A 16,554-nucleotide genomic window follows, 5' to 3' on the forward strand; every position below is an offset into this window, starting at 1 on the left:
AATAAGGCACATCTACACCTTATAGTTATCGTTTGTATTCGTGCTAGATGTGGACGGCCCATTATCGTGCTGTGAAAGCTGAGCTAGCTAGCTAGCTAGCGCAGGTTGAAAATGGCCAAAATTATGGCGTGACTGAGGTAACTGTGGCCAGAGGGATGGAATGAAAAGGGGAGGGGAGGAGGAGGAGCAACATAGGCCACACCTCCATTTGGGGAGTAAAAAAATAAAAATAGAATCAACCACCTTTCAGCAGTACAAACATACAACACAGGACAAAGACAAAGAGGTCAGGGGACGTTTGGCACTCAAAGGGTTAAAGAATCGTCACTTTTGGTCAGATCCAAACTGAAGATCGATCATGCTCGTTGTTGTCGGGCAGAATAAGGCTGACACAGCGAATTGTAGGCTTATTAAACAAAGTCAAACAGACACATTAAACAGTCCCTTTAACTTTTAATGACTTTCAGGTGGCTACTTTTCTCTGGAGTGTTCCAAAAATTATTAAGTGGTTGATGTTTCTTCCTCTAATTGTCACTTTTGTGAATAAGAATTTGAATAATAATCACCATAATTAATAAAACTTCACAAGACCAAACAACAGAAACACAGGAAGAGAAGCAGAAGGGAACCAATAGGATCTGTCTTTTTTTGTCAGGTTGGTTACTGGGGGGTTATGTTGGGGTTATTGGGAAGTTATGACTCTGAAGAGATGCAGCCCCATGTCAAGGTGCTTTGGACATGGTTCCCCTGTGCAGTGTAACCTACTACTGGCTCTTTCGTTCAGTACCTTCATTGAAATGCTATGAAGAATGTGTAAGGTCATTAACAACATTATAATATTAGTTCACCAGCTAGCTGATAAGGGAGGTGGATTTAGTATCAATTTGCCTACTTTCATAATTGCCAATTACAAGATAGAATGACCTGTATAATTGCTTCCAGGGGGCTAGAACAGCAAATTGATACAGTATACAACAAAACTGTAGAGCGTGACGCATGGTTACCTGTTTGAATGTGTTATTAATGTATATTACTACTCAGTGACATAATTGAATGGTAAAGTTTAAGCCACTCACATTGAGACTGATTGGGTAAGGTCATAAGCCAATCGCATTGGACCTATGTGAATCAGGGGAACTGTAAAGAGCCAATAACATCCACCTTTGTTGCGTGGCACTGCACCTCCTCCAGAGCGGTGGTTAACGGTGATTAAGTGGTTAGGTCATTAGTGGAGTGTTAAGGGGTTTTTAGTTACCTTTGTCGAGTAGCCACTCGTCAACTACCCGACCAAGTCGGTATGGGATTCTTTGTCTAGCAATAGCCAGGCGTTCATTATCAAAGTTCCCTTTAGAGAATTTGGAAAAGAGTGCAGGTTAATATCTGGAAGGTCAAAGGTTCAAAGGTTAAAGGTTAGAGAAAGGGCAACATGGCAAAACGTTTAGCAAGGTTATGTACGTTAAAATCAGCTTTAGGTAGTTTCAGGAAGTAGTAGCTTTTTGCGGACTGGATTGGATTGGTTAGACAGCATTCTAGTTACCTCAGGTTTAAATGGTTGTTTTGGTTATGGGTCCGATAAGTTAAACATATTTATGAATAATTTAGAAATAGTATATTTGTATAATGGATAGCTGATACAGCCAATAGCTCAGTGGACAGTGAAAATCAATAGCATCAATGAAATCAATAGTAACAATCTATAACATATGTTAAAACCAACATGAAAAGCATTCAGTTATAGCAATGTCATATGCATTAACATCATCATTACGTTATTCAAACATTTTCATGTATTCATCATCAAACCATAATTTCCATCATTTCCTGTTCAGAGACCCTTAAGCAGATATTACTTAACACATTACATGGTTAATACAAGGAAGACATATTCTGCTTGAGATCCCACGCAACCATCCTTCGAGGCAAGTCTCGGTGCTCAAGTCTGACATATTACATGAAGAAACTCCAAATCCCATAATGCAACACTAACCCCAACTTGTGCACTTTTTGGTAAATATAAAGAATTTGGTGGATTTGAGCTCTGCCGTTTCATACATACTGTACATAACCTATCAGTTTTTTTCCCCCAGCTTAATAATCATCAACGGCACTTCATAATTTCCATCTTTTCGTCAGTGCGTCAAAAGCTCTTCATTGCTTTTCCATTAAACCGCATGACATCATTTAACCAGAGCTAAAATGATTATCTCCCTCATAATTTCAATCAGAATCAACCGCTGGATTGTACTGTATAGGGCCGGGCTCTTCAGCGCGAGCTATAAAGCGATTCCTGGGGTGAGAAAGTCATACAAATAAGTACAACAAAAAAAAAGCCTGAAAAACGACATATTAACAGTCTGTGCTGTAATAATGTGCCAGGAAATGGATGGTGTTCGAGCTGCAATAACCAGGTGAAGGGTAGAGCGTAACATAAGGGTGTAGGTGTAGTGGCGGGGGCGTAAGGCGCCGGCAGAGTGATCATGTGCCTATAATTCTTGTCGACAAAGCTGCTGTCCTCTCTCCCTCTATTCACCGCAGTGCTAAACATATATATATATATATATATATATATATATATACACTCTGTTCTGCAGGGGGGCCCGGTGGAGATAGTGATAGTGAGGGAAAGGAGGATGGGAGGTAGGAGGGCAGATGAGCAAAGACTTCCAGGAGAGGGATGAGAGAGGGATAGTGAAGAAGAATAGAATTGGAGACAGTGTTTGTTTCTGGGGAAAAACTTGAGTGAGGCGAGGTGCGTGTGTGTGTGTGTGTGTGTGTGTGTGTGTGTGCGTGTGTGTGCGTGTGTGTGTATTTCTGCTGAGCGATTAGGGCTTTTTGAGGTCGGTTTGGGCTCGGTTTGATTAAAACATTATCACGGTTTTCGATTACGGTTTCGTTTTTTAAATTATATTTTTTTACATGAAATGCACTGTGCATTATGTGGGTTGAAGGCTGTAACACAGAATACAACAATTAGTACAAGTCCCATGATGGTAGTGCTTATCACTTATTAACCATACTTTATTCAAATGACTTTACTTTAATACAATATTTCAGTTGTTGTGTATACTACATTTGTTTTATTTGATGACTTTATTATTTATTTCCAAGTCATCTCATCTCTATAGCTGTTGTCTATGCTGTCTGACAGAATCACTATTTTATGAGTTCTTCAATGTATATAAGGCATACTTTTATGACTGCTGAATACCAACTATCAATCACTTACAGTAGATCATGTATTTTCAGGTAGCGATACCTCGCGAAGCAACAGCTGCTCACTATTTCACCTCATGATCACACATTCTTCTCTTTTCAGGAGCAAGCGTAAAAGAAACACCCCGTTTTTTTTTTTTTACCCCGTTTTAAACTACAACTCACCACGACATCGCACAGATCTGATTGATCTCTAAACAAATTAAATGGAATTTGAATAACTGAACCCATGCCAGTAAATTAGTTGTTTAAAAAAAAAAAAAAAAAAACAGAAATGTTGGTTAATCGCTCAGCAATAGTGTTATGTGTGTCATTTAGATCACGTGGGTCTCCAGGTAAGTCTAGGATATTGGCCTGTGCAAAGCCAGGGCTGCAATTATAGTGCTCCGCTCACATTTAACGGCAACGCCAGCACTATATATATATATATATAGAGAGAAGAGAAACATACTGTGGGAGGCAGCGGTCCTTACTGAGATAAATCAGTTCCTCCCTAGACTAGTCCCTCTCTCCCTCCCTGCTATTACCAGAGCATAGGCACAGAGATTAAACAGGCATCCCTTAGCCAGTCCCACCCCTGCTACTGAACACTGAACAGCCTACTTCAGAAAGAAAATGCATCTCATATATTAAGCCCTCCCTCTAGTGGTAGTATCTGACCAGTGCAGCCATTTTAATAAAACTCCAAGACTGAACAAAATTCGCTATTTCTAAAAAGGCAACCGTCCTTTCTTCCTGCCTTGAAATAATCTTTGATTTTGATCTATGTAGGGAAAACTTATCAGGTTAGATCATTCATTTACCTCAAGCAAATGTCCTACGAGGTACTGTACCTCCTCTCTGAGTGGAGGGAGGTAGAAAGAGAGGGAGGAAAAATAAAGGAGGGGTTCCCACCAAAATCGCAGAAAGACGTCAGAAAGCCGTGGCTCCACTCTGGCTGTTAATTAGATTACAATTAGGAGATTCAAAAGCCATCCTGCGTGAATCTGACGATGTCATTCAATAGAACGTCATTTTTTTTTATTATTCCTGCCACCCCTCCCTCCATAGCTGCTAAGGGAGGATAAGGGGGGGGGGGGGGGGATTTAAGGTTTAAGAATTTCCTCCCTTCTTCTCCCCCTCTACCACCTCCCCAGGAAGCCCCCAGGTGTTCGAGTAATCAGAAACGGGGAAGACAGTGGAGTGCCTGTGTGTATCTGTGTGTGTGGAGGTGTGTGTGTACTACTCAGTGTATGCATGTGACTAAGTGCGCGTGTTTGCGCCTCGCTGACAAACACTATAGTGCCAGCAGCCCCTTGGCGTCAGGCAGCCTTGTCACCAGCAACAAGCGAAATGAATAAGTGCATGCGGGACAAGCGGAGGCCTCAAGCCTGTTATTTCTATATAAGGAGAGATTTGGAAATGCCAATGTGGAACAGCTGAAGACGGATGAGACCGAGGCGGTAAAAGAGAATGGCCCGCTAAACACATTGGTGGATGTTATTGTCTCCACAGTCTACAGCATACCTACTCTCCACTCTGTAGAAGGGACTGAACACTATGCACCCAGGACATTGAAATAGAAGACAGAGAGGACCACCATGCCTGGAAAGCCGCAAGCCAGCTCACCCTCTCCCGTAGCCCAGAGCGGGTGCCTGGAGCCTGGGTTAGATTTGTGGCAAAGCTGGGCAGCGCCCCCGGCGCCCGGGGAGCCTGAACATCACAGCTGTGATGCCGGGGGCAGGGCAAGGGCAGTGTGATTGACTGGCATCGTGGGAGACAATGGGAGAGGAGGAGGATAGACAGAAGCTGGCATGCCAGGGATAGGTGTATGTGTCCTGGGCTGTGATGGGCATCGCTGTGAAGGCCAGTCTCTCCGGTCTATGACTCAGAACCACTTCTCCTATCACTGACTCTGTCGCTTTAGTTTGATTGTGTGTGTGAGATTCATGTCGTGAGTCAGTGTGTGTGTGTGTGTGTGTGTGTGTGTGAGAGAGAGAGCGAGAGAGAGAGATGCAAGTTGTGTGTGGAGGGATATCTATCAGGGGAAGTCAACTGTATATCATCTCTTGCTCTGCAGCCAGATGCCCTTGTACAGGACACACATTTGAAATATATCCAGCAGAGTAGAATGGAGCTGTCTGGATGTTTTGCCCATCTTTCTCACTTTTTTTCTCTCTCTCTGCTTCTTTTCTCTTTCTCTCGCTCTCTCTCTTTCTCTCTCTCTCTCCCTTTCTCTTATCGCTCTCTTCTCTCCCTCTCTATTCTCTCTCTCTCTTTCTCGTTCCCTCCCCCTCTCTTCCACCCTCTCTCGCTCTATGTCACTGTCTGTGTATATGACCTTTTCTCTCCACACTGCATTCAAATGTGTTATCCCTCTCTGAGTACACTGTATACCCAAGCTGAAGCATCCCTCCCATTGGAATACATACACTCCATATCAATCCCTTTTCTCCGAACATCCTCACACATCTCTTCCCAAATGAATTGAGAACGGATTCCTCTTCACCATATAACGACAGTGTGATCTCTGCAGTAGTTGTCAGTCTAACGGTTCTGTTTAATCCATGGAAATATAATTCTAGTTATGGTTTTATCGCTCCTCTCCTATCTGCCACTCTGGGTCTGCGTGTTGATGTCAGAGTGAGGGACTGGGGCTCGTGTGGAAATCAAAGTTGTCAGTTCTTTAATTAGCTAGAGCAATCTTTTCCCTCCATCTCCCTGATGAGGGCTCCTGTCCCTCTCCCGTCCCCCTCTCCTCCGCCAGCCACACAGGCCTGGAATTGGACCGCTGTCTAACTGTGAAAGATCCAATCAGAGCGTGCCGTGCCGGTGGACCACGAGTCCCTATAAGCCCCCAACCCCAACCAAGGAACGCGTGTCACTCTGCAGTGTTACATCACTGACTTCTTTATTTCCTACATACATTGGATTTGACTGGAATTCAGTTAAATGACTGCAGGATAACTTCAATGCCTGAACCGTAGTGGATTGGAGGTGTCGCTGTTAAGTCAGACTTATTGTCACTCAAATCTAACATCAAAGAAATGCTGTGCTTATGAGTGCTAAATAGCCCACTCTATATTCTACCAGAAATCACCCCACAACCTTGGACCATGTTCAACTGAAATGATGACATCCTTTCTGTCCTATCGGAAATGGCCCTCCTCCAAGTACCACAGCCCTATTTAATAACAAATCATACCCATAATGCATTATTTGACCATCCCCATCCTTATCCCTTTAGCACAGTGTAACATCAAAGTCACATTGAGACTTCAACTGCGATGGTTCAGGTATTGAAGTTCTACTGCACTCTAAGTAGGGCCAAGCCTCTAGCTCTGCTCCTGGAAATTCGATTGCACCCCTGCTGTACGACTCAAGTACTTGTTCTACTCCAAGTAGGAGGGCTAATCCTGTGGCTCTGTGAACTCTAGACCCTGCCAGCCTGCCACGTCCATGCCTCCTGGAACTTAAACGGGCACGGCTGGATGGGAAGGGAAGTGCTGAGCTTCTCCGGGACCCTGGCCTCCTCACAGCCTCGCAGCTCTCTGTCTCTCTCCCGCTCTCCCTCTCGTTAGCTCTCGCTCCCGTTCTTCCTCTCGTTAGCGTTCGTTCGCTCTCTCTCTCCCACTCTTCCTCTCGTTAGCTCTCTCTCTCGTCCCCCCTCTGTCTCTCATCCCCTAGCATTTACAGTGGCTCAGAGGTAAGAGAAGGCAGACAAAGGCAGGTAGACTTTAAAAAGGGTTGAGCTGCTTCGCAGGCTCCCCCTGTGCTGACCTCTGAGTGGCTGGGACAAAGAGACTCCTAGCTGGGAGACAGCTGCTCAGCCACCCTGGCTCTCTTGTTCTCTCGCTGTCTCCAGCTATGCAGGTTCAGTATAGGTCAGCACTCAGTACCCACAGAAACTTCTGTTAAACGCCTGGCAGCAAGAGCAGAGGGAAGGAATACGAGGAACTCTCTGCCTCTCCTTGTTCATTCTTTCTCTGTTTGCCTCTGTCCTCTGTCATTCACTTCCTCTCCTTTTCTCGAGAGTCCCTTTCTTTTTTGGCTCCCGTGATAAAGAGGAGCAAAAAAATAAAAATAAAAAAATTATATAAATACGGAGCTATATTGTATGCAATTAACCATATATTGTGGTCAATTAACCATATATTGTGGTCAATTAACCATGTATTGTGGTCAATTAACCATATATTGTGGTCAATTAACCATGTATTGTGGTCAATTAACCATGTATTTGTGGATGTTGATGTGTGCTTGGGGTTATTGTCTTTCTTGAAGATCCACCACTTGGGGCTTCAAGGTGAGGTATTGAAAGGCATTGAAAACAGGGGTGCCAGTCATTTTGAACCCTCTCTTTCTGTGAAAAAAAAATATATTACTTGTGAAACAAAATCTCTTTACCTTTAAGAAATGTCTTAGTGTAAAATAATATAATTGCAACAACAAAAAATCAAGCATACAATATAGCTCCGTATTTGTATGCTGTTTTTCTATAACAGTATTTAAAAAAAATCTTTATCAAGGGTGCCAATAATTATGGACCCCACTGTATGTGTGTGTAATCTAAGTAAATGTGCGCCATCTTGAACTAAATGTGTGTGTGCGTGCGCACGTTACAGACAGTGTGCACGTACAATACAGTACAATGTGTAATCTCGGTAGCTGTGATGCTATCCAATTTGTGCCCCGCTTGTTATACAGTGCTGTCGACGCAAACCCTATCCATCAGAGAGCTGATAGCAGCTGGCTTACACAACCCATGCCGAGCAGCTATCTCTATCTCGCTCTCCTTCATCCTCTCTTTCTCATTCTGAGGGGCGGGGACCATCGCTATGGACCCCCGCCTTTCCACTCCACCTCTCTTTTCCCCCACTCACTCACTCACTCTCCTCCTTTTATCTCCTCTCTCTCATTCTATTCTATTTCCCCCCCTCCCTTACCCCTATATAACTCTTTCCCCACTTCCCTCTTCCTCCCCATCTCTTCCCTCTTCCTCTTCATCTCTTCCCTCTTCCTCCCCATCTCTTCCCTCTTCCTCTCCATCTCTTCCCTCTTCCTCTCCATCTCTTCCCTCTTCCTCTCCAGCCATTTCTTCACAGGCACAGCCAGGGGCCAAAGCAATAAGACAGCTCTATTGGTGGTGTGCTGCAAACGCCCTGGATCAGGATAGTGTGTTGGCGCAGCGTGCACACTCGACTTGTCATAATGATGAAGTTACTAGGCGACACAAATGCTAATCACCAGGAGGCAGCCCAGCTACAGGGAATGGGAAGTAAGACGGCAATGTAAATAGAAAGTTAAAGGAGCATAGTGCTACTGTTGATGCTGATCCATCGGCTGGTGTTGTAGACAGACAAACCATATCCCTCTAGCTATAGAGCCATTTACACCACGCCAGAGCAATGTTCTGTGTCGTGACTTAAAATACTATTATAGTCATCGTCGTAAATGTCAGGCTGCGCTTCGACGTTCCCTAGCTTTCCGATACGGAAGACGAAAGGACGAGGAGAGGGAGATGGATGATGAGGAGGAAGAGGAGGAGGAGGAGATGGATGATGAGGAGGAAGAAGAAAGGACGAGGAGAGGGAGATGGATGATGAGGAGGAAGAGGAGGAGGAGAGAGGAGAAGGCTGGGATGGAGTGGGAGAGAAATGTAGCCAGTCGAGTCAAATGCAACTGCTTTGACTTTGTATTGTATATTAGCTTGGCTGTGGACATATCAATGGGAGTATATGAGGAAAGGGTGTTAGGACTTCCCTTACCATCCACGCTATCTGAGACTACTTCCACGCTCACACACAGTTTATCTAGCAAAGGTGTTTGAATCTGGTTGAAATGTGCTGCAGTTGAACTGAGGGCAGTTCTCAAATTATTTTCAACCTGTTCTCAGTTGTACAGCTTTTAATCTTTTACACACAAAGCAAGGATTCTGGTTTTGTAAGACTGTGTGTGTGTGTGTGTACACTGCCACTACTGGTACCTCACCTTCCTCTTGCCCTCTCCCTTTGTCTCCCCCTCCCTCCCTCCCTCCCTCCTATGGGAGAGCTCATCTTTCCTTGGTCTGTCCCCACTACCCATTGCCCTCCAAATCACCTGCCCACAGCATATTAGATGAGGAGGAGTCTCCCTGGTCTCCTCCAGCCTGCCAGCTGCCTGACTGGACAGGGTTAGAGACCGTAATGGCTGCTCAGAGAGCCTCCCTGTACTGTGCCAAAATGGTTCCTGAGTTGACCATGAGAGGGCACTTCTCCTAGTGTAGATGGAAACAAAGGAGCCACATCTAAATGAAAGGAGAATCCTGACAGCATTTCTGCAAGCTTTATTCTCTTTCTGGACATAGTTCGATATGATTATTCACTCTGAGTTGACAGTTTTCATAGGGCTTGTTCCAGGTTCACTGGTGGATATGACATTCTCCCTTATGGATAATTCATTTTAATAAAGGCTTTTAATCTTAATGGTAAGAGTGTCTTGAATGAGCTATGTCCACGGATGTTTAGCGGTCGTTTTTTTGAAGACATTAGTGTCATTTAAAATACATTCATTAGTAAAATGCGTTCTATGTTTGGGAGGGATGCTATTGAGAGAATCCCAGTGGTTTATGTTTCTATCTGGGTCACAGGCTTCTGTTCCGACGCGCCCCCCCCCCCCCCTAAAACTCCTCTTCCTTCTTTCATTTCACGCACCCCTCGGCTCAATTAGGAAGTCCCCCTTCCTCCCCCTCCATTCCTCTGTCCTATCGGAGCTTTGCTCTCCTAATGCGCAGCATCTCTGAGAGAGACAGGGGACCTTCGAAGTGCCACTCGGAATAAACCGTGTGTACATAGCTAACGCGCATAATTGAGTAACAGCAAATCCGCCGGCGCATACTCCCCACACCCCCCCTCCTCCACCCCAAACACACACCGCAACAATAGCGCCAACCGCAACGATAAAAAAAAGAACAAACCCGAAAACCTCGATCAGCAGGCGAGCTGAGAAGAGACGCTCGACTGACAAACAACGACAACGACGGAAGAAGAAAAGATGAAAGGGAAAACGAGGCCTCCGAATTCAATTACAACGAAGGCTGAAAATAGAATGAACAGGGGGGCGACGTTGTCAACAGGCTGCTCGGCTACTGTTGTGCGCCACCTTTAGCGTTATCGCTAACCCCGTTTGGAACACATGCCACGGCGAGAAAGGACTATTTCCATCACAATGGCCACGGAGAAGAGACTGTCAGGCGGTGCTCTATTCTCCCAGGCTGTGATGCATGGACTTCTGTCCCGGTGCTGACTGATGGATCTAGCTTTTCTCTGCGAAAGACAATATAACCAAGGTGTGTGGGTTCGATCCCCACGGTGACAGGGGATGCCAGAGTATAGAGAGGGGCCGCATCACTCCTGGATATCGCTCCACAGGGGCAAGCGTTTTGGCTTTGAAACAGTGGAGTGGGTCTATTTTCTCAAGAGTTTACCTTAGAGTTTACCTCAGACACACTCCCCCCAAAATACCAGTAATTGGAGCCATAGAATGAGTCACCTGGAACACTGGGAAACACTCATCTGTGTCTAAGAAAACAATCATTATTACAAAGACAATTAACCCATTCCTTGCCTTCCAGGGTAGTGGTTCTACCGGCGTGAACAGATCAAGCTCAGGGATCAGAAGCAGAACATGTCTTCCTTGGAATAACCATTGTGGAGATGAGATGAATACAGTAGAAAACAGCGGAGAGAGAGACACCAAGTGAGACTTTTTGAATTGGCAACAAATACCCTCATAATATAACCAGCATATTAAAGGGATTGTTACATGTTTTATTGTATATAATCATGATGATATATGACACTGTTGGGTGTCATACTCATCTGCTGAGTCATAGGTGTGTGTGTGTGTGTGTGTGTTTATGTGTGTGTGCGTCTTTCTGTATGTGTGTGTTCGAGAGCCAGAGGTTTCCCTCCAGCCACCTACACACAGCTCTAGCATTGAGGCATACGGCTCTCACTGTACCTCCATCCAACCCTGCCCCGGCAGGCCTACACGTCCAGTGGCTATATCCACATTACTACCCCCCCAAATACAGCCAGCTAACAGCCAGTGAGACAGCTATATTCTGGCCTGCTGGTGGGATTTCAGCCCACGTAGACGTGAGGTTGTTTGCCTAAGGACAATCACTGCTCTCTCTCTCTGCCTTAATTGCCTGGAAAGTATGCAAGTGTACACTAAATATGTATGAAGCGTTTACACAGAGGTACATAGATATTGCATTTTCCTCTGCGGGGAAAGGCTTAAATAAAAAATAAATTAAAAAGGCTTAAATTTGACAGAAAATAACTCTTGGGTTGTGGGTTCGAATCCCGTATGCCACTTAATTAACCTTGTATAAAAACAACCATGTTTTTTTTGAGTCTCTCACTTTCTCTCTCTTTCCACTGTATTCCTTTAGATCGACTTGTACTGTAGCCCTGTTGTGTCCCTCCACTGTCCCTCCCTCCATCCCGGTGGTCCTACCTGTGGGGAAGCGTTCGATGACGGGCTGGCTGTCCACCTGCAGGGTAGCGTTGCCGCCGCTGCGCGTGAAGCGCACCACGTGGTATTTGCCGTCGCTCACCGCCACTGCACTCTCCTCGATGGCGATGTCGTCCGTTCCCACGTTGAAGATGACGCCGATCCTTCCTCGTTCCTAGCAGGAAAGAGAGAGAAAAAGGGAGCTGAGCGGGAGACGACGTCTTTCATCTCTGCCCATGTGTGGATCGGTGAAAGGTGTGTCCGGGTTCTGGATAGGACCAGGCAGACTTCGAACCCAGGTCAAAGGTCATCGGATGCTACTTTAAACCATGCTAGCCCGCTAAGCTAAAGCCTACAGTTGGCATTAGCTCTGGGTGCTGTCAACCACATCACCTTTAGATCTAGGATGGAGTTAACCACGTCCACTAAACATAAATGAAAGGGCTATTCAAATATGCCATTATATTTCCATCAAGTTTAAAACAGTGTTCAACATATACACTCTACAGTATGACAAGTACAGTGCAGTGGCCAATGCTCCAGTGTGTGTTCTGATCACGGGTTGGGGCGTAACGGTGTTCAGTCATGCGTGAAGAATGAATGAAGAATGGACTACTTGTTGAGGACTCCGCCACCTTTAGCATTCATCACCCTCTTAACCCCCTCCCGTCTCGCATCTATTAGTGTTGACAGCCTCCTACTGCTTTGAGTTTATTACATTCTACCCCCACCCACATCTCTCTCTCTCTCTCTCCCCGCTCCTCCCGTCCCTCGCTCCCGCTTTTACCCTCCTCCTGCGCCCCTCGTCCTCTCCTGTCCTCAGTCCCCAGGAAAGGTCAAAGTCATTTCCAGAGTTACTCTGGCTGCCATGAGGGGATGGAGGGAGGGAAAGGTAGAAACACGATACACTACAGACAGAGACTCCTCCACTCTTCACTCCAACAAGTTGCTATCTAGATCCCAAAAGGAGAACCATTTTGGGTTCGATGTAGATGGGATCTTACATGGAACTCAAAAGACTTCTACCTGGAACCAAAAAGGGTTCTTCTATGGGGGACAGCCAAAGAACCCCATTGGAACACTTGTTTTCTTAGAGTGTCGCTTCTGTTGTGCGTGTTCACTGCTGTGACTATCTAATGGCAGCCGGTGCCCTTCCCATTGGCCGCTTGTCCGTGCCTTTTTCCAACAGCACTTCCTGGTTTGACACGAGAGGTCAAACTCGTTTGCTGCGGGGATCGCAGTGCACGCCGCTATTGCTCTGCTCTAGACCCCTTCTCCGCCATCATCTCCATTGATCGCTTCATCTAATTAGCTATGTGCATTTATTTAGTTGAAAAACCTTCTCCGCATGCCACAATACTGTGAGGTTCAGCTATGGCTTTAGCTTACAGCAAAGGTTTTAATAATTCATGCTCCATTAAATGTTTTAGGAATATTTTTTAAAAAGCTGCTAAAATGTTACAGGGACTAAAGTATCAAGTTAATTGAGTAAATAGGAGCCAGAGGTTGGGATGTAAAATTGATGAGTTGTGTAATCACGGTCACAATTATCGAACACGCAGCTCGCCGGGATAAAACAGCCATGCTATTTAATGAGGAGAGCGCTCGGGTGACAGGGACGATTAAGTGTGCTCAAATGGTGGTGTCACTGGATGCGTTCAGAGCGTGATTAATACCTTTAAAGGATCAACAGAGGCTTAGCCAAATGTATCAGTCAAACTGTCTGTCAGGATAATAAACCTGGTTCAATTTGAATAGGCGCCTGTGTTTGACGGTGCTAGCCGCCGCACCTACGATCGCTGAGGCTTAAATACAGTGGAATTCAAAATATCCATTGAGTTTGTTGACATTTACAAAGGAACTTTGGAGTGATGACCTAAGCCCCTTAGGGACGTCAAGCATAAGTCCTCAGGGGACACACGGCTCCTTGGCACTTTATCAATCAATGAACGTTATTGAATGACCAGAGACTCCGTATAGGGCCGCCTGGCTTGTCGTATTTAAACCCACTATTGATTAATAAGAACAAACAGAAATGACGTCCCTTTAATGATCACACCATCTTTTTTTTACTCCCAGAGGGGGATCCTAAATTGCGGAGGTTAGCCAAATGCTAACGCAGTGCAGTAAACAGTAGGTAAGCACTTCTCCTGCCTCACCACTGCCCACCCACAATAAAGTGCGAACACTAATTGCGTTACCTTTTTTTTCCTCGAGAACTAATTACATTTTCCACTAGACAATCATTTTCTTTGGGAAATGAATCCCTAGTATTAGGGTATTATAGCGGAGGGGGAAGCGCACGGGGGAAAAAGATATTTACAGAGAGATTAGCATTTATGTTCCGCAACATTAGGGCTTCTCCTCTCTCGCCTGCACTGGGGAATGTGTCGACCTCCTTACACAAAGCAGCCGACGGGAATCGCAGTTTTTTTTTTTTTTTTTTAAAGACGATTTCTGTGTTGCCGTAATATCATTTTAATGGCCGTTCCCTTAAGCAAAATATCTCAGGAAGAAAAAAAGGCCCATAATCCCCTATGACTGGGAGCAGTCATGCACATACAGTAGCCGTGAAATTAAGGGAGAGGGGGAAAGGGAGGATGGCTTAGGTACGGCACTGTAGTAACCAACATTAAAAATCAAATGTCTTTTAAAACATGAAAAGCTTAAAAAACAGTTAAGACGTCTCCTAATTTGTTTTTACCGGGAGTCTAATAGGCACTATTGCTTGGCTTTTATTGTGCCAGTCCCAGTTGTTAGTTAGCTGGGTCAATCATGTGGATCGTCAGGGGGGGCCATTGTGGTCTTTGAGGGACCGGAGTCCTGTTGGCTTTATGGATGCTTTTCAATTAACCACTGATTTAAACCTAGGGGGGGGGGGGGGGTGTACCATCACATCCTGCTAATGACTTCAATTAAACAATCAAAGCCCTGGGATGGTATAGAGAAGGCCTGAGGAGCCTCCCCCCCGTGGTCACACAGCCAGGATGGAGTTACTACACAGCTCTCTGGGGTGGGCTACAAATTAGAGTTAAAAGCTTCCGGCAGATTCCGGAGGATCCACAAGTCTCTTATTCCAAGTGTGGTTGCGTAACTCTTTAACTTTTTGGCTTTATGCTTTCACTTTGTGTCCAGTAGGGTTTTAGATGAAGGTGTTCCTGTTATAAGAAGGGTGTCGTTCCTGACCGCCTGATCTGACTAGTAAAAACCTTTCAAGCAATGGTACATTGGTGTCAGAAATGGGCAGAGTAGAAGTTTTAAAAAACTAGGCTACAGAGAGCATTTCAGAGGGGATATTTGGACATGACCTTGCAGCGTGTGAGTGTGGTTGAGGTAAGCTGGGCATACGGATGGGAATGTGAATGAGGAGTACCAGACCGAGGCCCGTGTGTGTGTGTGTGTGTGCGTGTTAGCGCATGCTAGGGTTATCAGTCAGCCTCCAAGAAGGCTTACCGTCGATCAGACTAAAACGAAAGGGTGAGAGAAAGACAAGAAGAGAGAGAAAGTGCGCACACGGTAGAGAGGGGATGTGAAGGATATGGAGCAAGGAGCACGGAGAGAGCGAAATAGCAACACTGCATGATTAAAAAAAAAAAGAAGAAGAAAATCGGGAACCTTGACGATCTTCAAGGGCCTTGAGGTGCACTGTGATCAAAGAGTCTTTTGAAGATGTCAAGATGGCTTTTCTCCCCCCACTAAACATATCGGTATAGTCAATTAAGAAGGAGAGGGGGGGGGGGGTTAAAAACTGACAAAGAGAGAAAGGATTGCTGCGTTTCAGGGATTTGTTTCCTGCGTTATTTTCTAAGTGGCTCATGGATAGAACAACGGTCTCCTCTCTCATCCCCCTATCTTCATCTCCCCCCCTCCGCTACTCCATCTCTTTATTCTCCCCAGTCTAAGTGCGATGCCAGAAGGGACGTGGAAAGACGTGGAAGGATGAATGAAGGAGCCAATCACGACTGCCAGAAAACTGCCAGGGAGGTTAATGGCGGATTGGTAGAGAATGCCAGTCATTTTGTTTATTCATTATTAAGGAATAATTGAGCGGAATTGATGTTTTTCAGTAGAATCAATGGAAAACCAAGAGATACAGCCTGGAATTAGGTATGTGGATATATTGGCCTGTAAATATGAATGAAGGGGTTTCATTGATTAGAACCTTCCATTCTTAAAATGTTCCATTCACATAAGATAGGGGTCATATCGTTTCACCCCAGGGCTGGATTGATATAGTATGCAATGCCATATTTACATGACATTGTATACTGTGGCAGAATAATAATGATAATGAATACATGAGGCTAATCTGAACATATGAGGGATTGATTTAGTCAGGGGCTGCTGTTTTAGGATGGTTCATCTCTCTCTCTCTCATTCAGAAACTACAGCAGTGTTACGTAACCACAAGGAATAGGTTGTTATGTAAGGCCGTATACCAGCAGCTAAAAACCCTTTTTACATTCACAGCTCGGCTAAACCACATCAAGGACTGTCTCTGACTGATGTTTTCCACCCGGTAGACCACAGGGTGTGTGGTACAGGTCCTCCAGATAAGGGGGGCTGACTGCGCTGTCACGTGTGATTTGGATTTGGGCGGCGGCGGTTGGGGAAACGAGGGGGGTTTGTGACAAAAGGGGTTCCTGTCTGGAATGTGAGTGTGCCTATCCTTCCCCCCTGTCTCCCCCCATCCAACTCTCTCTCCCTCCCCTCTATCCAACTCTCTCTCCCCCTCCCCATCCAACTCTCTATCCCTCCCTCCCTCCCACCCCACCTCTCTCTCTTCTTCACTCTCTCCGCTCGGCACAGTCCGCCTCATTTGTATGTGTTTGCAGTAATCTGCGGCAGTCACCTTGAGAAAGT

The 16,554-nt window shown here is 45.4% G+C and overlaps 1 protein-coding gene across 1 annotated transcript in view; it reads right to left on the bottom strand.

The window, feature by feature from the left end:
- Positions 1-16,554, bottom strand: part of LOC115138164 (neurexin-2-like) — a 599,118-nt gene that overhangs the window by 115,399 nt on the left and 467,165 nt on the right. The window contains exons 14-15 of the mRNA XM_065025518.1: positions 11,695-11,866; positions 1,256-1,345 (exon numbers count right to left, since the gene is read on the bottom strand). Coding sequence (XP_064881590.1) covers positions 1,256-1,345; positions 11,695-11,866 — 262 coding nt within the window. The remainder of the gene's footprint in view (positions 1-1,255; positions 1,346-11,694; positions 11,867-16,554) is intronic.

This window comes from Oncorhynchus nerka, linkage group LG12, assembly GCF_034236695.1.
Source record: "Oncorhynchus nerka isolate Pitt River linkage group LG12, Oner_Uvic_2.0, whole genome shotgun sequence".
Classification (NCBI taxonomy): Eukaryota; Metazoa; Chordata; class Actinopteri; order Salmoniformes; family Salmonidae; genus Oncorhynchus; species Oncorhynchus nerka.